General features: G+C 33.4%; 3 protein-coding genes across 4 annotated transcripts in view; all 3 read right to left on the bottom strand.

The window, feature by feature from the left end:
* Window positions 1-3,876: 3,876 nt before the first annotated feature.
* Window positions 3,877-8,177, bottom strand: LOC116030486 (homeobox protein knotted-1-like LET6). Its single transcript, XM_031272742.1, has 4 exons — window positions 7,484-8,177; window positions 6,990-7,239; window positions 4,513-4,754; window positions 3,877-4,359 (listed from the first exon to the last, which is right to left on the bottom strand). The coding sequence occupies exons 1-4, from the start codon at window positions 7,754-7,756 to the stop codon at window positions 4,156-4,158; spliced, it is 969 nt and encodes a 322-aa protein (XP_031128602.1). The 5' UTR covers window positions 7,757-8,177; the 3' UTR covers window positions 3,877-4,155.
* Window positions 8,178-19,687: 11,510 nt separating this feature from the next.
* On the bottom strand, window positions 19,688-22,898 carry LOC116030745 (plant UBX domain-containing protein 4). Its single transcript, XM_031273065.1, has 4 exons — window positions 22,677-22,898; window positions 21,403-21,691; window positions 20,915-21,010; window positions 19,688-20,518 (listed from the first exon to the last, which is right to left on the bottom strand). Exons 1-4 carry the CDS (start codon window positions 22,829-22,831, stop codon window positions 20,147-20,149), a joined length of 912 nt encoding a protein of 303 aa, XP_031128925.1. The 5' UTR covers window positions 22,832-22,898; the 3' UTR covers window positions 19,688-20,146.
* Window positions 22,899-23,795: 897 nt separating this feature from the next.
* Window positions 23,796-25,585, bottom strand: part of LOC116028725 (fidgetin-like protein 1) — a 6,417-nt gene continuing 4,627 nt past the window's right edge. For both annotated transcript variants that reach the window (XM_031270532.1, XM_031270533.1), the window contains exons 9-14: window positions 25,151-25,282; window positions 24,922-24,999; window positions 24,683-24,765; window positions 24,474-24,596; window positions 24,209-24,269; window positions 23,796-24,092 (exon numbers count right to left, since the gene is read on the bottom strand). In XM_031270532.1, coding sequence (XP_031126392.1) covers window positions 23,925-24,092; window positions 24,209-24,269; window positions 24,474-24,596; window positions 24,683-24,765; window positions 24,922-24,999; window positions 25,151-25,282 — 645 coding nt within the window. In that variant the 3' untranslated portion in view covers window positions 23,796-23,924. The remainder of the gene's footprint in view (window positions 24,093-24,208; window positions 24,270-24,473; window positions 24,597-24,682; window positions 24,766-24,921; window positions 25,000-25,150; window positions 25,283-25,585) is intronic.

Here is a 25,585-nt window from a genome sequence, read left to right as displayed (position 1 = left end):
TTAGTGCTCGTGAACGTTAATGAACACTTAACAAACAAACATGAACATGATTTTTTAAAAAGCTTAATAAACGAACACGAACACTCTAAAAATCTTAACAAACAAACATGAGCAACCTTTCATTTGTGTTCGATTCATTAAAAATTCTAGATAAGGATAACATTGCTCCATGTGTTAACATGATCATTCATTAACAGTCCAAGATAAAGATAATATTGCTCCATATGTTAACATGATCATTTTGGTTAGAATTTTGATCTAGCTCTTAATAGGGATGATTTAACACTCCGGTGGAATTATAACTCCACTGACCACTACCAATATAATGCTCCTACTACCTACCCTCAAACTCCTTAAAACAAGGCAAATAATTTAGGTTTTTGTTCAATTTTTTTTATAATCAGAAACAGAGGGAGGAGGAAGAAAAAAAAAATTAAGTACCTTATGCGCACTTGCTAACTCCAACCCCGCACCTACTATATATCTCCTAGTGGTGCCATAAAAAACTCTATAAGGACTAAAAATCCAAATAACTATAAACCTAAACGCCAGTCATTTGCCAATTGGTACCAAAGCATGTGTTTTCAATGAGAATCTAGCTCTGATAACTCGTGACATGCTCTGATACTAATTGTTAGATTAAACATTTACCACTATTCCAAAAAACTATAATTAATAGTGAAGAAGTAACTTTATTCAAGCTGATAAAATGTTAGACTCGGCTCTCCAAGTTGCCGCATAACAGTTATTCATTTATATATATGCCTTACTACTACTTTTACCCAATTTGTGTTAGACTAGAGCAAAGAACCTATAAGAAATGGCTTCAACCTAAAATGAGGCTCATTTTGAGACAAATTTATTGTCCCATTATGAAATCTAGCCTTGAGAAGTAGAAAGAAACAAAATGAACTCCTCCTAAACACATGGCAAAGATATGTGGCAGCAACTCAACAAGAGCATTATATTTGTATAGCACTCGATGTGGTGGATCAACATGTAATACTGTAGTAGGGTGTACCATCCATATACTCCTACATTTATCTAATTCCCTAACTGATTGTAACTAGTATAAAATAAGTTGTTTTACTGCATATACAGACAGACATGCAAAAATTGGATTCAACATTAATATTCTATTAAAATTACTTGTCGCAAAGACATTGTCAAATCAATTCAACTATTTTAATATAATACTAAGAAAGTCTTCAGTAGCTATTAAATTATATTGTCTTCTTATATTATGTAAACATGTATTTATTTAAAAAGTCAAGTGGTTAACACTAACATTTTGAATAAAAAAACTCAACAAATATATATCTTATATCTATATAGGGACATTGATATTTTAATCAAAATTTTACTTGATATCAACTAGTTAATCTTATTCAATATATGTCAATAAATCCTCAAATATAGGAACTTTGCCAATTTTTATCCCACTGATACGATAATAAAAGGCTCATTTATGTCATAAATGTCATGTCCTCATGTTAAGAAAAATACTTTCAATTTTCTTATATTAGAAACGCCATTAAAAGGGACTTAAAAAGTATATATATCCATATATTATAAATGTCCTTTCTTTAATTTAAACAAATAAATTAAAGAATTTGTTACATCAACACTTTAACAAATGAAGTTATTTGTATTGGCCCAAATAATGTTACAGCCATAATTACAAATGGGTAAATAGCAAGAGGTGTAGAATGGGGCCACAACAATTTCACGATAAGCCCATAAAAATGAACCACAAATTATATTGCTCCACCAAGCTCACGCATGCATGATACACACTAGCCTCGTATACATTGTCACATCTACTCATAACTAATTTCTCAACCTACTAAAGCACAAAGAATCAATATCACCTCCACTGAAGTTAGAACTCACCCTCTTTCATATGGAAGTACAACCGGGTGCCACTAGACCACAAGATTTTGACTATTTGTCAAACTTTAATATGGTAACCTTTTTTATTTGAGTAGGCCAGTTGACTAAAATCACAAGGCAAAATTTACTTGCAAACCATCATATAATAACTACGAGTTTTTCTCGTTAGTCAAAAAAATTATTAAAGAGCTCCAAAAAGATAATTGAGTTGATGAAGCATAATTTTCATAGTAGAAAGTCTTGAGTTTGATTTTTGTCATAGTGTTGTTTACCTTTCTTTGGACAAGGTCTTCCTACTTCCTAGTGATATTTACATTCCCCTCTCATTAATTTATGAACTATTATAAGATATTTATTCAATGTACACCTTCAAGTAATAGTTATGGTTTCTCTTGTCACTCAAAGATAATGAGTGAGTTAAACATAATTCTTATGCTTTATTCTTACAACTTATTACATAAAAGCAGAGTTTACTTTTACAATTATAAATCTTTATTAATCATCATCTAATGTGTCATTTTAAATATATAGATTCAACTAGCAATTTATGATAATAAATTTCTTCTGTTTTTTTTTTTTTAATTAAGAAGTGATGATGATAAGAATGTGAATCATTTTTCTTAATCAAAATGAATCATTACACTAACCTAGACTAAACCGCACGTGACGGAACAATAACACAATTAGATTGAGCACTATTTACTCTTATTTAGCATTTTCATATCAATTTATGGTGAATAATCCATATAAACAAAAGATATGCAATCCAGGAAAATAAGCATATCCCTAAAAGAAGTGACCGAATATATGCAACCTAATAAGATAAACATCAACTAAAAAAGAGTGACCAAATGAATAAAACATAATTTTTATATGGGTCACACTTGTGTGAGACCGTCTCACGGATCCTTATTCGTGAGACAGGTCGGGTCGGGTCAAAGCACCATGCAAATGTCATACTTATATGTACAAATCTCACACTTATATGCTCAAATATAACACTAATCAAAAATATAATTTTTGTTACTTATAAGAGAAAAAGTAAAACATTTTTCATAATAAGTAATGTTGACAAGTACCTCTCACTTATAAGGGCAAATATAATACTTTTAAGGAAAAATGTATTACTTTTAAATCGAAATGTAAAAGTATTGTATTTCCTTTAAAAGTATTACATTTACCCTAATAAGTAACAAAAATTTTATTCCTGATTAGTATTACGTTTGATCATATAAGTATGACATTTGTGCATATAAGTGTTACATTTGCATCTTGACTCGACCCGACCCGACCCGCCTCATGGTGAGACGATCTCACACAAGTTTTTGCCTTCTTATATTAGATTGAGATCATCACACTTGTCTTCTTAATGTGAGATCTACCCTTCTTATATAATCTGTGAACTATTACATTAAAATCTACCATATATACACCAATTGAAAAAGCTAGGAAAAAGGGCTAATTTTTTCTTTGGTTATTGAATACTAACTGTTTAATACTTACACCAATTGAAAAAGCTAGGAAAAAGGGCTAATTTTTTCTTTGGTTATTGAATACTAACTGTTTAATACTAAAACAAATTGATTTTACTCGTGCCCATACAAAATAACCCCAACTAAAATAATTAAAAATATAGACTTCAACAACAAGATCACAAGTTTAAATCCCAACATTTTAATTTGGAACAAATCAACTATAAAAACTTAGACTGATTTATCTCTTTATACTTTTTTGCTGACTTAGGTCACAAGGCAAAACTTATCCCGTACACACCCTAAATAGTGACATTCTGGTCTAACCAAAAATTAAAACATTGCAATGGTCAGTACAAAACAAACATATGATTTGTGTCTGGTTCTTTAAATATTAAAGTGAAAAACTTCAACCAACTGCAAGTGAACAAAGATATATCTCAAGGAAATAGTAAATTAATTTACGCAATATATATTTATGTATTATATAGACAGAATATGGATCAAAGTCTGACATCCAAAATACCAAACTGGTATAAAATATACCCCAGCAACTATAATTATTATACCATCTAGTTGAATATAGAACCGAGTCAAATGTTTAGGTTCATAGCAATGCACAATACAAGCATACCAGGTAGTATGCAATGGCTGACAGATACAGATAGATATAGGAAGCATGCAACCCTACTTACATATAATATAATATATATATTTCGGAGTAATTTCATATCACAAACCCAAACAGCACGCGCAGCAACCTCAGCTCCTCGAGCATTCCTCTTCGGGATCAAAGGAGAGTTGGTGTGATATCCATCGAGAAAGGATTGCCGAGCACATTGTCCATGTAGTAATGGGGATGAGCGGTGTCCATAACCACGAACTGCATGTCTTCCGAGGGCTTCCAGTGGCGCTTCCTCTGGTTGATAAACCAGTTATTGATTTGCTTCTGGTCTAGTCCCGTTGATTCAGCCAGTGCCAGCTTCTGGGATTCCTGTATTTAACAAACGTGCCCGAAAATACAAGCACACAATTCATTTAACTAGGGCTATTTCCAGATTGAATATTCACGGATTTTTAGTTCGATGATTGAGAACTTTCTGATAATGTGTAATAGAAGAGGGCATAGTAGAACATATATAAATACCGAGGGATATGGCCATTTGTAATGTCTGGTCCACCAATCGAGCAATTGTTGTCTGGCTTCCTTGGGGAGCTTCCCCTTCTTTCTCTTCTTCATGAACTCTTGCTTGAGGCTTCCCAGGTATCCGCTGTATTTGCGCAGAAGTTGACCTTTCAGTTCCCGGTCTTCTACCTGAGGGTCTATGAAACCCGTCGTCACATCAACCTCCTCTTCAGACGAAACATTTCTGTCCATCGCATCAGCACCTGCCAACAACCCACGAGTAAATAATATTAGCGCAGCATCCAAGGAAAAGCACTGATCAGATCAAACTTACCGCAGCCAAAGCCGATTGGGGACAAACTGGTTGTTTTCACAATATTAGCATGACAAGTTCCTAATAAAGTAAACTTCCCATAACCATAAACATTTATTTTACAAGGAAGTTCGATCAGTTCAGTCAAACACAACATACTAGCCCAAACACCCAAGTCGCGTACGTATAAATTGCTTCACAGTATGTTGAATGGCACTCTTTTGCCAGTAATTCAACGAGGTACTATACCTTTCCATATCTAGTATTATTGCAATTGCAAAAGAATATACAATGACTAAGCTCACGCCATTATAGGGCTCTCAAAATTCTCAAGAGAGATCATATTCAAGTTATTAAGAGCTTGTTTCTGGGGCCATGGGCATACTTAACCAATCAAAGAAATATCAAATGTTCTATCAATATACACAAATATGCCAATTAATTGGTTGACAAGAACCAGTGGCTTAACTAGCATAGTTTCACCCATCAGCCATTCACCGGAAAACTACCTTCAGACAAACGCATAAAAAAAGCTGGAAAATTCATGAATATACAAATATATACCTAATGAAATTAACCAAAAAAAAAAAAAAAAAAAGAATCCCAAACATTAAATGGATTTGACATGAGAAACCAGTACACTCTCGAATGAGAAAGAACTAGACATCATAGGGAATTAGGGATACCATTTCAAACAGTTGCAAATCTGTATATTGGGTGGGATACCGGGATCATTTGACCTCTTGCAACTTTTAATTGACAGTATGCATATATGATATTTGTTGGTGTTTTTAAGTGCATAGAGAGTTAACATCATTAAAAGAATAAATCACATTTCACTTTTGCTTATTTTATTTAATACTTTCTGCATGTGTATATATGTATGTATGTATGAACACTGAGATGTTGGCCAACTGACAGGTCACAATGAATGCGAAAAGCAATGTCAGAATGGAAGGCACACAGTTTGTCAAGGTAATTCTGATACCTAAGCCTATAGCACTTCAAACATAGTTCCAACTTCCAACAAAGTTTTAACTAAAATGCAACAAATAAAAGCAGGCCGATGTTTTCTTTTATTATCATACTCAATTGCCATTTAACACGGCATCCTACAAAACCAGCAGTTTCTTTTACATAACACACACTACACAGAGTTTGCTGCTGATCTAACACAATAAGGCCCCTAGTAGGTATAGGCAAGAGAGAGAGAACAAAGAAATGCTTAATAAAGAATAGCTTAGATATATAAAATAATGCTATGAACAGATGCCTAATTCATAAAAGATTGAAGCTTTTGTGTACCGAAATCACCGGAAATAGACCCTAACTGAGACACCTACTATAACAATGACTTCAATATAGTTTATGACATGAACTTCACATGGAGTACCAATTAAGGTCATATCATACTATTGTCGAAATAGATCCCATACAATTCTAACATTCATCACACATTTGCAGACCATATATTATTCAAAAAATTAGGGTTACTGTTACTACACTTCCACATCCTTCATGCAAAAAGTCAAGGTTTGAAGACTAATCTTGTTATCAGGTTAAGACTCCCTACAAGTGTTTGAAACTCGATCAGAACTAGAGAGATTTGCCAAAGTTGTTTTAAAATCAGTACCAAAAAACCAATTTTAGCCACTATATATAGTCAAAGCCGCAAAAAATATAAGCTTTTCTATTTGGAATAGTTGTTATATACTGATTATTTACATAACAGGTTGAAGATCAGATAGACTATGCACTAGTACAAACAATAAATTTAATAACCCAAGATTCAACCCGATACCTCTTACTTGTAACATAAGCTTATTATGAGGCTAAACAATAAGATGCTGGCATGAAAAAATACATGGTTAATACTACAGTTAAGAGGGGAAAATTATTAAACAATAAGGGAAGGAAATAGTGATGAAAAAGTTGTTTAATTAAAAAATAAAAAGAAGTATAAAGATTAAGTAAGAGGGAAGATTATTGCATATGGAATAGAGCTGACATTATGGTGATTTAAATATTAAACCCTCGTGTTCTTGGAAACATGCAACATGCAGAAGCCTAAACAAGATAAATCATAAATAGCCCGCACAGACAGCTCAGTTGGTTCCCGAGTTTTCAGATCCGGTAATTAAAACCTAGAGGGATTAATTCAGAAGAACTGAAAGATATAGTTCACCTGCAGATTCAGAGGAACAAGGAAGGGTTAGAGCCTTGAACTGGGATTCAATCCTGGACAGGAAAAGCATGGCTTCCTTGAAGGGTTTGGAGAGTTCTTGTTCATATTTTGTCAGCATTTCACAGTAAGCCTCCATGAACTGGTCAAGCGCCGGATCTTCACCGAGACAAGTGCCGCCGGCACGGCCCATGGCGGCCATGGAGGCGCAAGCCTCCTCCAATCTCGCCACCACCTCCGGCGGAGCTCCTATCTGTATGTATATGTGTTATAGGGTATGTATACGTTATAATAAGTAGGTTTGATCTCATTATTAGTTGCAGAAGCAGTGTCCCTTTCAGCAAAACTTCTAAAAGGGAAAAACATATGCTCTTTTTTCTAGAGAGAGCGACCGTTTAGGTCTAAATTAAGGAAACAAATTAATTAGGATTTTAGAAACCCTCTCTGTTCTTTTTCGTTATTTTGTTTGTTTAAGGATATCCGTCTCAGTGTCTCACCTTCTGGCAGTTGAGATAGGCGGATAAGAGGCGGTGGTAGTGAGGATGCGCCATGATTTTGGCCTTCACAGAAGAAGAAGAAGAAGAAGAAGAACATTTCCCCTCCTCACCCCCACCGCCCCCGCCGCCATTGTTGTTGTTATCCACGAAATAACCTGCGGAACCCTCGTTATTCTGATTGCTATTGTTGTTGTTGTTGTCTTGGTCGGTGCTAGAAGGCATCATCATCATCATGGGGCACAAAGAAGCAATAGAACCGCCACCACTCTCCATTTTTTTCCTCTCTTTCTCTCTCTAGAACAGTGTGTGTATAGTAGAGAGGAAGAAGTGATGAAAAGCTATGACCTAATCTTTTGAGGCAGTGATCTCCCGAGTTTTAAGCTTACTGATTTCAGGCTTTACAAAAAGAAGCTAAGAAGAAAATTAAAAAGAAATTGTAAATTAAACAGCGGATGGCAGCATATAGTATATGCAGTCAGGTTTGTTTGTTGTAGTTGATGAAAGAAGGGCTCACTCTCACAGTCACAGATAGAGAGAAGGAAAAAAGATGGATAGATAAAGGGAGAAAAAAGCCAGTTTTACTCACTGTTCATCTTTTCCCCTTTTTCTCTTTTTCTTTTTTCCTCCTCAGTCCTCACACAAAAACCTCAATATATATCACAGTATTAGTCTTTCTTTTTCAATTAAAAAAATTCTTCTTTTTTTTTTCTCTCTCTCTCTCTCTCTCTGTATCTTGAGTCTGAGAGATAAATAGAGTGCACGCGGGGTTGACAGAGGGAGGGGGGGAGGGAAAAACTTTACCTTCCCGATGAAAAACTCTCTTCTCTTTTTAAATTATGGTTTCTTGCACTGCAACTGAAACCAGTGCTGCCATTACTGCCTAAACTCTCGCTTTGGTGAGAGAGATGAAAGCCATTACTACTGCAACAAATCTAATCCTAATTTTGGGGTTCTTGGGGAGAAGATAGACAGATAGAGTGAGAAAGAGAGAAAGAAAGGAGAGTGGGTGTGAGCGTAGTAGAGAGAGGGAGAAGGAGCGATCAAATCGAGGTGCAGTGCAGCGTAGTGTCCTTAGGAATTCAACTCATCAAGGTTTTGCCTTTTCTTTCTACATACCCCTACCTATTTTCCCAAGTTTACTTCACATTTTTTTTTAATGTAATGTTATATATTAAAATTTTGAGATTAAAATCTTATAAGTCCACAAATAACCATTCCCCTCTTGATATAATATTACAAGGATTTTGCACAAAGTTGATTTGTACACATCCCAATAATATTGGGTATAGTTATGTGTATTAAAACCAACAAATTTACAATGTTAATTGATACAATGCAGCTAGTATTAAATACAATTATGTATAATATTTTTTAGTAACAAATGAAATTCGCAGTCATTACTAACAGTATGCATTTGATAAACTCCGCATTGTAACTGTTGTTGTCGGTAATGACCCAGGGAGTTAAACTAGCTTAGATGCTCATATATAGATGAACTCTCAACTTTTACTCTCACTTTCAAAAATTTTATATAAACATTCTTACTTAGACCCGCATAACTAATAGTTTATCAATACCCATAGGGAGTATGAATTGAGACGACATGTAGTAAAAATACTCCATCCATTCAATTTTATGTGTCTAGTTCAATTAACGAAGTTTGACTGACATTACTTTTAATTAAAATTTTTCTAATGTTAATTTCTGTATTAATATATTAAATTTATATCTTTAAACATTATATTAAACACAAAAATGCTAAAAAAGTAATTAAATAAAAAAATAGGTGGTTTAATAAATAAATAGTTAACCTGACATGTAAAATATTTTTAACATGTCATAGCTAATGCTATCGGTGTAATCTAGGACAATTATTAATACTTTCTTATATACTACGTATTTATTAACTGAATTAACTCAAATTATTAAGGACCATAATTAATTAGATAAAAATAAATAAATTTCTCCAACAAAAAAAAAAAAGAAAAAAGTAATAACATTTCAATAGAGTAACATGTAAGAAGTACATAATTTTGATATTGACAGGCAGTCGGACTTTGTGCTACAATTTGGCAGCTCTGCAGGCGGTGCCAGTGCAGCAACAAATACTTTTGTATTATTCGTGTCAAACTAATGTTTGTAAATTAATAAAATACTACGTATGAACATTGTGAGAAACCAATCATTATACAACACTCTTTCTTCTTTTTTTTTTTTAACATCATTATACTACATTCTAATTTAGTCAATAATACTCAATTGTTACCAATAATACTCAATTGAGTAACAATGACTTAAGGTGTATTTGGTTCGCACATGAAAATCAGAACCGAAATAAGTATTAAATACTTAGGTTTTGGTAAAAAAATATATATATATTTTACACGTTTGGTAGTAGAGTGGAATGATAATTATTTTTAATAGTTGGGAAAGTGGAAGGGGATGAAATAAATCTTTATTTATTAGGGAATGAGTTTTGTAATTAAGGAGGTAATTAAATTTCATAGTAATGTTCTAAAAATATGTCAACCAAACAATAACAACAACTTTAAAACTTATTTCTGATAGCTAAACATGTTAATCAAACACACCCTTAATACAACAATGCCGATATGGATAACTAAGTTATTATGTAGTAGATTATGGGTAAATATGTAAACAATTGAGTTCTGACAACTGCAATGTGGATTTTCATCATCTTGTGAGGGCGACTTATTGTGAGCACCATACATTAGTCATCTCATCTAAAAGATTGTTGAGTCAACATAATGTGGATTGTTTAAATTTTTGTCTTGCTTTTAATTCACGTACTTTAGACTGTTCGTATGTTGGTTTTATAGTTAAGCAATGCCTTTCTTTGGCAAATGACATTGGGAACATTTTAGTTCGTCATGTCAAGAGGTCAGCGAATCATGTGGCTCACGTGTTAGCATGGGCAACTGGTTCTTCGTCTGTCCTTGGTTCGTGGGTGTCTAACCCTCCTGATTGTATTGCTGAGTTGATGAGTTATTAATGCAAGTTTATTGCTTTTGGTTTCAAAAAATTTATTTATTCATAATTTTATCAAAAAGAGGTATAGAGATACTTGAAGCAGGAGATTTCACCATTAATACAAGGTTGAAAACTATTCGAGACCAAGTATTAAAGTGGCAGGGTACAAAGTATGAAGCCAGTAAATATTAGGGGGGTACAAGAATAAATGTTGGCTGGTGGTGAAATGACCGCAACACCTGATAGCAATAGCTAAGCTGAGTGCTATTTGTCCAGTACTCCATGTATTTAATAAATATTTGATTTTTATCCCCAACAAAATTAAAAAAGAATAATAATAAAATTACTATTCGTCCTTTATCCCCCACCTCAGAGCTAGAATCCATTTATTTCCTCTTTCTACATAAACAACTCCCTCCCTTTGCGGGTACCCTTTTCTGCCATTTCTTTTGTTAAATTTTTGGGGTGCACTCATTATCTATATGGTGGCTGCTTTCTGGCTCAACATATAATCCCAACAAATTTTCCATTTTGATGCAATATATGTAACATGATATCAATTTGCCTTTGGTCTCTCCTTGGTTTTATTGTCCTCGATGGAAACCTGTCCTAACACTACATTCATCACATCACTCCCCAACCCAACTCAAAAAAATCTTTAAAAATTTGATACCAATCCTGTTGTTGGTTTACTTACGGGAGAATTTATTTATTATTATTATTATTTTTGTTTTAAAGAAATGAAAAACTGGAGAAAGAAAGATAAAGAATATGTTTACTTATACATTTCTTCAGTTTGAAAATATATAAGTAAGAGTATGTTAGTCGAAGGAATGAGCTTTAAAAGCTTACCTTATTATTAAAAGGAGAATGAATTGTCTCGAAATGAGCTACCTAGCTGAGTGGGTAGAGCATGATTCTCGTATTAGAAAGTCACCCGAGTTTGATTATTGCTAACACCCTCTCAGTTAGGTTTGTCATGTATGGCCTTACCTAAATCATACCTTTAATTTTGCAAAGCCCTAATTAATAAGGTTCAATTGGCCTAACTTTAGGTTATGGAAATATGTTTTGATTTAAATTATTATGTGGGTATGTGTATATATACACATTTCAAAATTTCATTCATAAATTTATGTTTGTTAGTGCTTTTTTAGGGGTAGAACAGTGGAACATACCAAATACGAGTCTGCAAGCATAAATTGAATTGGTAGCTGCTAACAATGTGACAGAATGGGGTGATTGATTATTCCTAAGGGACAAATATACCACATGATCTTATGTTTTCATGCACAACATAGTACCATCATTCATACATACATACATACACATATGCAGGAAAATTTGGCATTTTTCAATCATAAACTTTGGAAATTGTAATGAGAAGCTATAATGACAGCAGGAAAGAACCTTCTATTTTGGTGTGAGGCCTTGCATATTATCTCCCCAACCATACTTCATCTAAAATGCACACCATTTTCAATCCTCATATTATTATTATTATGTCCTTTTTATGGTATGCATTAAATATAATAATCACAATAATAGTTGTAATAATGATACTAATAATTGTTAGAAAAATGTATTTATTTTGTGTATGTAAGTATTCTCTCAATTGAGTTCATTCCACATAATTTTTTAGTAGATTTTTTTTTTTTTTAATGTGTGATCTACTAGGTAAGTAGTAGCAGTCTGGTGCTACTAGGTGCCTAGTTGGCATTGAATATTGGTTACCCCACAAGCGTGAATTGCAAATGATTAAATAAAATAAAATGGTATTGGCATGTAATTATTTAGATCATAGAAAAAAGTAAAAGATTGAGCTTAAAAGCTGGTGTTTCGTGGGACAGTCCGAATGTCTATTCTCTTTATCTGTCTGTAACTCCCTGACCCTGCCATGGCCATGGGAGGGACTTCTTTCCCTCATCACTCACCCCTCAGCTCTCTACCCTAGTCCTCTGTTAATACTGTCACATTACTGCTAGTCCATACTGTTAATTGTACTCATTTTGCATTTTCGTCCTCTCATTTCTTCACATTTCAAGTTTCCCCCTCTGCCATTTCCATCACAACCTTTCACCATAAAGCTATACGAGTATCAACTTTCCCTTTTTTACTGCTGCCCGCTGCGTGTCACTGTGTTTCTTTCTTTCTTTTGGATTAGAGATAATTACATTATATTATCGGGAAAGTTTGCGTTGTTTATCGATCCATATTGGGTACAACCAAAAAATGTATACTTTATATAAAGATATATTACAACTTTTAATGTTTTTAATTTATAGAGAATCTTGTAGTCGTTATCTTAGTATGCGTTCTGTGTGAATCTGAGTGTGTGGCTCTAGAAAACAAAATACTACAAGAAAGTAAATCAAGTTACTCATACCTAATTGACTCATCAAATCGATCAAGAAAGTCAATAGATATACGGAGTAACTTTTTACATTAACAATTCGGATTCATACCTAACTGACTCATCAAATTGATCCAGAAAGTCAATAAATATACGGAGTAACTTTTTACATCAACAATTCGGATGCAGTGCAACATTGTTTACAAGCAAACCCTATTTCAGTCTTTGATTATATTTATTATGAGCCTACATTACTATATACGGAGTACCATTGTTATTAATTAGAGGTTTTTTTCTTTCTTTTTTCTTGAGGGGGGAGTATAAGTTGAGGTGAGCGGAGGGAAGACAGGAGGGTTGTGGTGTAAGAAATGTGTCTTTTCTGTAGAAATGAAGCTGCGAGCTATGTAGGCTATATACATACGTTACAGACGGAGGAATCTCAATCGCATACACATTTGTTTCTTACAAATACAATCCACAGCTGTACATGAAATATATATATAATATGAGAAAGTCATTACATGCCATTTGAGCACAAGGTTAATGGACTAAAAATAATTTGAGTTATGACGTACTCAACCCTGAAAGTCTAGCTTGAATTTTTAGGATGAGTTTGAAAAAAATAATGAGTGCCGTCATTTGGCAACATTTTGTAATTTGTTTTTTTTTTTAATTTTAGTATTATTTATTTATTAAAAATATATTAATTTATTATTGTGATGTGAAAGTGAAACTTATTTTTTAAGTAACAAGAGAAACTCAAAATTACTATCCGATAGTTTGTACTAGTAAATCATGTATTGTGATTCTAGCCAGTAAAGGATTACAAAGAATAAATCACTTGGGTTCTATATTGCTTATCTGCTCAAATCAAAAGGGCTCGGATTTGAAAGTGAGAGATTATTGCAAGAATGTAAAAAAAAATAGTAAAAAATTATAAATTATCCACTTTTAAAAGTAAAAGAGTATTTTAAAGATAAAAATAGCTTTAAAATGAAGGCCTTGATAAAGAAGAAGTAGAAAATGCAGAATAGAGAAGGTGGGTGCAGGGTGGAAGCAGAGGCGGAGCAATGATACATGGATGGTTAGGGTTTAGAGTTAGGGCTTTAGCCAATGTGAAGATCAGACACCGGAGCGGACAATACTCGCTACTCAACTCAGTGACTCACTGATTTAAGGACAATCGTGGATTCCCATCATTCATATCTTCATACATACACACACACACATATATATAGCTGCCTACTACTTTTTCTTTTATTAAAAAAGAAAAAATATTCTCTCTCTTTAATTTAGTCGTCTGTGCAGCAAAGATATATGTGTATATGTATACGTAGGGCTATATATGAATTTGGCAAAAAGCATACCCTATTTTTAGGTGAGATTTGAAAGGAAAATACCATGCAAGTAATTGGATAGTGTCTTATCAATCTAAGATTGGTTTTAGTTGTTTAAGTTAAACACTTGCCAATTACATAAGTTTGAATCCTGGTGGTAAAGATTTTAAGATTCTTGAAGTTGGAAATGTTTGTAAAAATATAGAACAAATATTACATTATAAAAATTGTAAATATCTTTTAAAAAAAGTTAATACTCAATATAGTCATCGATTATAGTGATTTTATTCAATTTAGTCTTAAATAATTTGTTGTGCTTAATTTAGTTCTCGACTTTGATAGTTTTACACAATTGTTAAAAATTTTGTTAGTTGACTGTTAGAAATAGAGCTAATATTATCAGCTCATAAAAATAACTAAGACAAATCAACTATCATCTAAATCAATCAATTATCAACTAATTGATCGAGTTTGGTTTTGTTTCAATTTTTATTCAGTTTTGAAAAAATGAAACCATTCGATTTCAAATTTTAATTCGGTTGGGTTTCAGTTATGTTTGAAATAGGTCATTTCAGCTCGGATTGTGGTTTGGTTTAAGAACTTAAAAATTCCTTAACTAGTTCTCTTGCAAACATAATTATTTATTTATTTTCACTAATAATTTAAATTTGAAAATCTAAACAAGTCACAATACATATTTCAAATTTCTCAATCTAAAATATGTCTAAACTGAACTGACTTATTTACCTGTGTCTTCTATCGGACAACAACGTCACAAACTCGCAAAGAAAAATTGAGAACAAAGAACAATTGTGAAAATGACGATTAGCTAGAGAATTAGGGATTTAGTATATACATTTATGTAAATTTATAAATATACAAGCATTTGGGCATTTGGGTAATAATTTAATTATTTAATATGTGTGTGTTTAACTTAATTGAATTGAAATCATCTCCACCAAAATTCGAACCCACAACCTCATAGTGCCACTAGATAACAAGGTTTTGAGTTTTACTTGATATCTTAATCTAACAAAACCTTATTATTTAAGTTCAACCACTCATGTTACTAAACTTGGGTCACTAAAAAAATTTCTCAAAAAAAAAAAAAAACAAAAAATATAATGAAGGTAGCTAAGCTAAGGTAGGGGGTAGATATAGGTGCATAGGGAGGCCTGAGGGGGCTTTTTCCCTTTGATAGCAAAGCTTTTGTATTTGCCTTTACGTCATGTCCATCACCAGTGCCCTGCACGATGATATACAATTATACATACATATCTCAATTTTGGTATAAAGCTTTATTTAAAAAAAATTAATAAATAAAAATTATTGGATAACGAAAATAACTAAGAGATCATTATTTGATAGTATACACAAGATAAATTATATATTATTATAACGAGGTAAGTCAGTCTAAATTGTTTGTAGTTGACTGATTTAAACAAAGAAAATTAATACTCCTTTCATCTCATTTTACATTGTTAATTAATATCCTTTATGCGTATATAACTTGAATGTAGAAGCACAAATAACAATGAACTGCATGTAAATAAAATCAATCAACTAAACAATGTTCATGATCATGAACTTTTAATTAAAACAAGAATGAGGATAAAGACTTACTTAATTTCATTGGAGATGTAATCTCTTACTTGAATAATCAAGAATGCTTCACATCTCTTACTTAATTCCATTAGAGATGTAAGGGATTGGAACCCAAAACCTTCATTGGCCATGTTGGTAGAATGTGCATACTGATAAAGTCCTTGTATAACGGTTAATCCTACCATACATGTATGGATTTATGTTTGATTAGCACATTGGGTTGTTGATACATATCTATTCATGTTTTGATTTTGTTATTGTTGATGTTGATCACTTATTTTATGCATAATTCAGAAGTGATAGCATTGTTCTTATTTAATTAAGACATAAGGAATAAGGTTATTTTGGATTTTATCTTATTATTATGATTTGAATTATTATTAACTGTGATATATGAAAATTTACGTTTAGAAATTTTTTCACAAATAACTGTGATATATGTAAATAAAAGAGAACATGTATTTTTAAATTAAATAAGATTAATTTATTCAATGAAATTTACATTTTCATCATTTAATTATAGAGAACTAACATTTTTTTGTCTCACAATCAATCACCACTTTTAGCCACTCAATTGTCTAAGAATTGACTTTTATAGCTCAATACTAATAAAATTTAAAAATAAAAAAGTCACTTCATAAACAATTGAATATTTAAAAGTTACAGTGAATATATTAAATGGCAAAAAGTGTTTTTTTTTTTTTGGGTAATTTAGGAACAAAGAGTATTACACGCTTTTCTATTTTATTTTATTTTTGAAGAACGCTTTTCTATTTATTTATTTTAAATTTACATTAATCCAACCATGCATGTAGATAAAAAAGTCAAAGACATTAGCACTTGAGAGTTCCATTCATGATATGTGTGGTGGACATGAGAGATTTTCTTTGCCTATCCTCTTTTTGAACAAAGTAATTACTAGTTTACCTTACTTAAAATAACTACATTCCTACTAGTGCAGTACATGCATGTCAATCAATCTTATGTAAAAAAAAAAAAACAACAAAAAAAAAAAAAACAAACTTTATCGAAACTGGTGGAGTGACTAAAGCATAATCTCCGTACCATAAGATCACAAGTTTAATTCTTGTTAATATCCTTTCAGTCAATTATTAGTCTATCACACAAAAGTCTTCTTTGTGTGATATACTTATCTGATTTGTGAACTATTATACAATAATTAAGTTTACCTTGTATAGTTGTTGCAGGTTCATCATAAAACGCTACATTGACTCCCAACTCACAAATCCTTCATGTTGACACTTTTCCTTATGTAACACCTAATGAAAATATCCCATTTTTATATGTTACATCACATAGTAAAAATGAAGGAGTAGAATTTAAAAATACATATAGTAGAACACTGAGTTGATCTCATCCAAGTGGTAAGAAGGACAACTTTTTACAGCTTAACCTAGTTTAATGATGATGAAAGTTAATAAGAAAGCAAAACCACTTTTTTTAAGAGGACCTAGCAAGCTTTGCTAGCTACCTTTCATATTAATACATTATTGTCTTTTCAATGATAAGATACAAAGTTTAACCACTAATCAATTCTTAATCATGTCATTACATACACGAGCATCAATCAGTCACAAAGTAATTAAAATAATTAGTTTTATTTATTTATTTATTTGCAAGTGAAAGTAAGGTCAATGTAAAAAAATATTGCAAGTCATAATTAAAGGTAATGCTTTTGAATATACAAAACCCATTTTGTGATAATTTGAAGGGATAGTTTCATTTGGACCCCTAAGGTTTAGGTCAATAACACTTCATACATCATTTCTTATTTTGGAAAATTAAAATTCTGGCTTCTTTGAATTTTTATTCTTTATTTCACTTCAGTCAATAGAACATATTCATCTTCTATTATAAGTTTCATATTTTATCTAAAAAATAAAATATTCAATGGACAAACGAAAACACACAGACATATATACACATGCTTATTTGTTCATATGATGGAAAAAATAACAACAAGAGGAATCACAAAAATTGCAACCAGGCCACTACGATGTTACCATCAAGAATAGGCCTCGAACCATTTAGATGAGAATCTAAAACTCAAAGTCTGAGTTGTCCCTCACATACATGTATTACCATTCAATATATAACAAAGTTAGTATTGTTGTGCGTGTGCTAGATATTATCCACCAACTCTCGAATATAATAGCTCTAAGAGTGTACAAGTGAGAGTTTCTCTCATTTTCATCCACAAATATCTTCTCAATGACCAATACAGTGCCACTCTCAATATAGAAACAAACATATTGTCAAGCTAAGTGTATCCAAGATTGCATTAATTTTTACTATGGTAATATTTTAAAAATTTGTCATCAACTAAAATTTTCGCGTATTTTTTACTACCAATTTTAGTGATCACACAAATCCACCAATTGTTACCAATTTTATTTTAAGTATATCCAATTGAAGCTCGACTTATTCCTAAATTAAACAGATAATGAATACAAATAATTATAACACTTTTTTTTTAAAAAAATAGCATAATATTGTTTGAATCATCACCAGCTCATGCGAGTACTGTAAATTCGAGTTGTCCGATGTGAAGTGCGCATAAGACGACGTGTTGGGTCACTAAAGAAATGGCGACTGCAATTTATCGTCGCATATCTCTCTCTCTCTCTTTAGTTTCATCATATCAGTGGGCATTTAGGGATGACAATTACGTACTCCAATGGTGAAAAGTGAAAAGTAATAATAATAATTCATGGGGTTTCGGGAGAGAGAGAGAGAGAGAGAGGGAATTCAATTCCATTCTTGCATTCATATATATTCTCTGATCAAACCAGGCAAGCATATATGAAAATAATATGTATCCAAGAATCTAAGAAGCATATATATATGAGCTAGCAGGTAGACCACCGGCCTAGCCAAGAGACAAAGTGAAAACTCACAATAAGGTTGTTTGTTTACCATATGGTTGGACGACACGACAGCAGTTTGGAATGGAGAAAATGGAAAGAAAAGAAAGTGATGAGATTGGTGGATTGAGGTGAAAGTTTTTTTGCAATAAAAAGAAAGGAAAAAAAAAATGGGGTTATGATGTATCAATCCCAGCTTGTACTGCTGGGTACTGCTAATATATATGACAAGACTCCAAAATATATACTAGTCCATTATATTTATATTAGAGAGATTAGACAGACTATATATATATTATTCTTCTTTAATTTCAATTCGTGGTTGGATGAAGCCAATTAAATCGACCCTTCAATTCGCTTAGCTTTGTCGACGACCCAACCCTAAAGATTATAGAAATCTTTACGACTGCCACACTAAACCTCTCTTTTGGCCGACAAACTACTTTGCTTTTCTTTTCTAGTCTAATCGCTCCTCTATGCATGCCACTATCAATGGATCTCCACTGTTTCCTCTCATCTTATATGGAGGAGAGCATGCATGGCTCCCCCCAACTTTTTAACTTATCAAAAACTACCCTCACTTATTTCGTTGAACCTAGGATTAGAAGGTCAAGTGCAGTATCTGATCGATCAAATTTAGCAAACTGGTACATAAATATAAAGAAATATAGCTATTTGGTTGAACGAACGGAGAGTTAGAAGGTCAAGTGCAGTATCTGATCGATCAAATTTGACAGACCGGTACACAAGTATAAAGAAATATAGCTTAGATAAGGGAGGGAGTAGTAAAAAATTTGATTGGGCAAGATAGAGGAAGAATCCAAATGTATTGACTGAACCAAAAGAAGTGAGGGAGTAATGGGATAAGCACAATTGAAGGAAGTCACAGAATAGATGCCACTGAGGAGGCACAAGTTGCTGGAGTGTGTTGATGATAACGATGGCAGATTGTTTCTGATTTTATTCCATATACCAAAGTGGAAAACCACAACAAAGTAGTCATCTCAAAATCAAAAAGATAATGGAACACTAATCACACAAACCACTCATACTTGCATTGAATTTCTTGTCATACACACCTGTACCTGAAATGACCCTTTTTTTTCTTACCTCCATCCATTTTGTTAATGGATCCATTTGTCCGTACTATGTTTAGGCCCATCATAGTTGTAGACTGGCCCTTAAGTAATCACGAGTAGAACAGAAAGCTATTGCTTTTCTTTAATCTGTTCCAAAGTGGTTTATTTTTTACATACAGTTTGGCAAGTCTAAAAAAATTTCAAGTAAAACTAATCCAACATAGATCCAGACTTACGGGTTTCGTGCTTTACAAACAAACTGAAAATCTTCACAGCTGTCAAGGGTAGTTTTTACGCTTAGTTGTAAATAATGTAAGCAGAAGTAGAAATATACGCGAGTAATAGATCAGTTGAGCGCACCAATTGCAAAAAATGAAACAAGTGCCTCGGCTTTCCATGGATGATGATGATAATTACTTCTGAATGATGACAGAATTTGCCAGTCCAGCCTGCTCGATGGTTTGGGAGTTGTCACTTAGGACTTTGGGAGGGAAGCCTGTTTGCAATTCGTAAGCCCCGCTGCCACCAGGCCTAGATGCATTGATGAAAGAGCGGATGTCACCGACAGTATGGTGGTTATTGAAGTGTGCCACCATGCGAGTCCCATCAGCCAACCTAAGCTGAACTGAAGTTGACGGCAATGATTTGTCAACTACTATGCCCATTGAAGGTGATGGAGCAGTGTTGAGGGGAGTGGGTGCAGTTGGCTCAGAAGTTGCTGGGTTTGAGCTGCCACCGAGAGTTCTTCCAACACCCTGAAATGGAACATTGCGTGTCTCTGGTTCCTGGAAGTAGATGAAAAGAGCAAATGTCATGATAATGTTTTTTTTTCTGAACCACCAACCCCAAAAGGCAGAAAAAGAATCAGGTAAATGTTGGAAGATGACAGATTATCGTCTTTTTTTTTTTTCCTTAAAATAAATTTTCCTGTGTTGGGGGTGGTGGTGGAAGGTGTGTGGCAAAGTTTGCAAGAGCAAACAAAAAGGATTTACTTGCATGCATGCAAATTAACGAGAAATAACTATGCTACTCCAGTGCTAAATGCATTTTTCTCACCAGAATACAATGACAAAAAAAAGAATGAATGCTAATCCCCACAGGCCTTTCCTAATTCAAAAATGAATAAGATGTTGACAGAACTTTAAAAAGAAGAAACGGATAGTTTTCACTGAGTTACTCACTGGACAATTCTCATCCCTCCTTATGAGATTGACATGAACGGAGGTCCTCCTATCTGCAGGCTCCAGCTCTTTAGGACACTCAGATTTTTTAATGCTCTGCAAATGAAGTCATCAGTATGTTATGCAAAACTCATCCACGACAACAGTGTTACTATCAATGACTTAATGAATTAAACTCTTAGTTTATCAATGTGGCATTGAAATGCAAAATAGGACTTGAAATTCAAGTGCATGTCACAGAATTAAAGTATTGAGCTTGTTATTATACCATAAAGGTAAATCCAGAGTTGGAGAAAAAATAACGCAATCAAATAATAAATGCAAAAACTACAAGTAAAAATTGCTCATATGTGAAACAGAAATTGACACTTGGTAATCTTAATCCCAATGCAAAATTAGTGTATAACACTCTAGCCAGACTAACAGAGAAGTTTAGGTTTTGTTGTTCAGTAGGCTGAACTGTTACTTTTATTGCTTAACACTGTTACCTCCAGAAAAGGAGCATTTTCAGGATCATCCAATCTCCTCAAAGGACCATCATTAATAGTGAAACCATTTCTCCAAAACACAATATTGTGCACAACAGACTCAGGTGGTTGTGGGGCAGTAGGTGGAACTGTATCCCCTGTCAGTGTCCTTCCAACTCCAGTGAAGCTTGTTGAGCTAGAAGAAGGTCGGAGGTTTTCCAGAGGACCTTGCACGGCACCTAGCTGCCTAGCTTGATCAAAAATTGCATCCACATCATTATGCTTTGTAGGATCTTGCACAAGCATTCCACTGAAACAAGATGCCACTAAGATCAGCAAACAATAGTAGGACATGAACCTAGCTAACGTTAGGTATTTTCTCCCTCATATTTTGTAATGAAACGAATCACTCAGCATGCTTTGAGCCCAGGCAAAGCTGTCAACATATAGCTGATACTCCTTATATGATAGGTTCCAAAAAAAAAAAAAAAATCAAAAACTTTAGCAACCTCTCATACATGAACTTGATATTCTATATTTTATTTTATTTTTTTAATTTATAAATAATTCAATCATACATCCTGGCAGTCTTTGTCAGGCATCAAAGACCTTAAGCCTATACACTTAAGAAGACAGCAAAAAGGAAGCATTAAGTTAGTGCTTGGAATCTTGGAATAAAATCAAGAGGTGTATTTCGTTTGTGGGAATGTAGCACAAGGATGAAATGAAAAAGTATTCTGTAAGCCCAAAACTCCCTCTTAGTAGAACACAATGCAAATTAAAATAATTTGAAGATCCAAGTTAGTACAAATACAAATAGCAATAAAAACAAAAAATTTAAATTGATATCCTTATAGTTGCATAAATTGATATGGTAAAATATTTATATGGTAGTGTAAATGAGGAAATTTTGTATGAGGTAATATTAAACAGATGATTAATCACATTTTTAACTGCATTTCATGGCTCATTCTTTCTTATTGGTTATTACAGAAATTGCAAGAAGCCAAGAACGCAAAGAAATGACATCTTTTCCAGTGAATTTATTCATACTCAAACGTTTTAGAAAATATCATACGGAGCCCAAGTTAGAAAATTTAGCGACAAGGAAATTATCAGAACCGATACTATAATCCTGGTAAAGAGCACGATTAAACACAGTTTCACAGAGGAAACACAAAAACGGTCACATTTCCACAATTACACCAATTAGACACAGGGTAACAATCAAGATCAATAGCTAAAATTTGCAATGAAATAGAAAAAAGAAAAGGCTAGGGTTGGAGAAGAATTGCCTCTTTTCACCGCCAGTGTAGTATTCTTGGGGGGCATCGGAGTCGCTATCGGAGTCGTGGCCGGAGGGGCGATTCAAATCGGAGAGAGTTCGTATGCCGCCGATCCGGCCGCTGCTGCTGGAGGACTTGGAGGGTTTCTTGTCGCGCGAAGACATATTACTCTGTAACTCAAGCTACAACTTCTAGAGAGATAGGGGGAGAGGAGAGAGAGAGAAATGATTACTTTGAAAATCCTTCCCTTTTATATATTGAAAAAAATTTATGCTCCGCCCCGTAGTATTTCTTTTCCTCTCTGCGGGCCCACCTGAAATTTCATACATTATTTACTTTTTGTCTTTTACAGCTCGTTTGGCGCTGGAAAATATTTGAAGGAAGTTGAATTCAAATTTCATGGAAAACAAATTTCACTGTTTGGTTGGTGGAAAAATAATTATGGGGAATATGAATTTCATTGTTTGGTTAGATTTGAATGGTAAGGAATTATGAATATAAAGGCCAATATGCCCATAGAAATAATGATTTGGCTATATATACATGTGTAATTAATAAAGTTGGTCGAGGGTAAAATAGTCTAAAGCTTATACTTTCTTCCCACTTCCCTGGGAAAACAAAATACCTAACTCTACTAAGGAATTTGTTTTCCTTATTCTTTGGGAAGTCAAATTCCATGGAAATCATTTTTCATCTAACTAAACAACATAATCTTTCATTTTCCTAACCTTTTTGGAAACCATTTTCCATGGAATTGATTTTCCATCCAACCAAACATGCCATTATTATTACTCACGGAAGTATAGATTTTAAATAAATTATGTATCTGTTTAAATTTTTTAACAAGCTATGATTACGCAAACATTATTATTGCAAAATAATGTTTGGAATTGAATTTAAATATTATTGTTCTTTCTTCGCAAGTTAATTGTAATTAAAAAAATATTTTTTGAAAATTTAATCTTATTTATTTATATATATAAATATAAATGTGTAATATAATAATTTTGAGCAACCCCGGTTTCTACTCAAGTTAATAGAACTATTAGTCTAGTAAATCATAACGTTACCAGTTCAAGTTATAGTAAGAGCAAACCTTTAAATGGGAAAGTTGCATAAAGTAAGTGGTTAGTGTAGGAAATCTGGATTATGAATTAATATGAACACTGAGGTAGTGCGCCCTAGTCTGGAATTTTACATATACATAACCATAAATAAAAGTTGCTTTCAAAAAAAAAAAAAAACTATAAATAAAAGTTATACACAATCTAACTGAGGCTTCCTCCCAAGGACTGATTCTCGATTGAGTCGATTCTGCTGTGCTAAATCAAGTAAAGCTCTTTGCCGGGTCATGGCGCTCTCAGTGTATTCTTCAAGGGGCGGAAGTGGACAGTGCTCGTCTCTTTGAGTTTGACCTCTAATGATCTGACAAGCAATGCAATGGAATTTCGGTAGTTGAGTATCGTATTCATATATGGAATGAGTTGATGAAATTTGCAATTATTATAGATGATGACAATGAACAGCCAAATGATAGATACCTTTGATGCCCAGTGCCTCTCCGCTTGCTGGCATACATCCCTGATATCCCTCCCAGAAAATCTGGTGTTTAAACAAAGTATTGTCAGCATAACAAACAAGAAGAAATTGTGTATGCATTACTATATTCCAGAACAAAGATAAACGATAGCAAGAAACAAATATGCTATATTAACCCTGCCCTTGTACACTTCATTTGAGGGCATATTTGTTCCTCAGGTTATTCACTTATTCCTACGTTTGAGTGTGCAACATGTATTTTCTTACCCTTCAGTGGCTTTTGCAAATTCAGATAATTCTGATTCTGTCAAGTGCTTTGCATACTGTGCTCCTATTTCCTTACGAGTCTGCTGATCAGGTAGGGGGAAGACAATCATGGCATCAAATCGACTGGATCAAACAAAGAGAACCTGTAATTAGGAAGAGTTGTACACTTGTACGGTCTATGATATAAATGATTATGTTTACCAAGATACCTAATCAGAGCAGGATCAAGATCTTGTTTCCTATTCGTTGCAGCAACAACCACAACTTTCTTCTCCTGCTCAAACCCATCAATCTGCACATCAAGTAAACCTTAGTAAATAAGATACAAAGGAAACACCACTAAGCATCCACAATACAACAAACGAATCACGATTAAGGTGAAGGCATTAAGCCTACAGTAAATGGTCTTTCTACAAAAGTTCGTATATGATGGAATTTATAATAGCACCTGTCGTAATAACACTGATAGAATTCGACGTGTTGCCTCATGAGTTTCACCATCACGAGCAGTAGCAAAGGAATCGACCTTCATTTTAAACAAAGGAAATGAAAAATCATACCAGGAAATTAAAATGCTAATCACAAGAATGATTAATATTGAAGCCTTGAACAACAGAATAATTGTTCAAAATTTGTTCTGCATGTTGCAAGTTACAATTTTATTTTGAAAAAATTACCTCATCTAGGAATACAATTGCACCATTTGGGAGATCATTTGCCAGAGAAAACACCTTTCCCAACAAACGTTCACTTTCACCGTAATATTTTGACATTATGACCTCCAAGGGAACATACAACAATGGAACACCCTGCCAGATAACAAGACAAGCTGATCATTTTAATTAATAGGGGCACCAAAATAATAATAATAATAATATTTTGGGTGCCCTGTTACTTCTCCACAACCCCACTAGATACGCTAATGATAGAATGCTAGCCATTGGCTCCAGAAAGTTTCTATAATATCTACCCTCTGGTTCTCTCACAGTCTCATATCTCCCTCTGTTTGTGTGCCAGAGCAGCTATTACTGGATGCCACACAAAATCTCACTCTCATAGTCTTATTTATTTTCCTTAGCGGGTGCCTGGAAGAGGAGGAGGAGGGGGGGGGG

The sequence above is a fragment of the Ipomoea triloba genome, chromosome 9, assembly GCF_003576645.1.
Source record: "Ipomoea triloba cultivar NCNSP0323 chromosome 9, ASM357664v1".
Lineage (NCBI taxonomy): Eukaryota > Viridiplantae > Streptophyta > Magnoliopsida > Solanales > Convolvulaceae > Ipomoea > Ipomoea triloba.
This window is presented reverse-complemented; position numbering and strand designations above follow the sequence as displayed.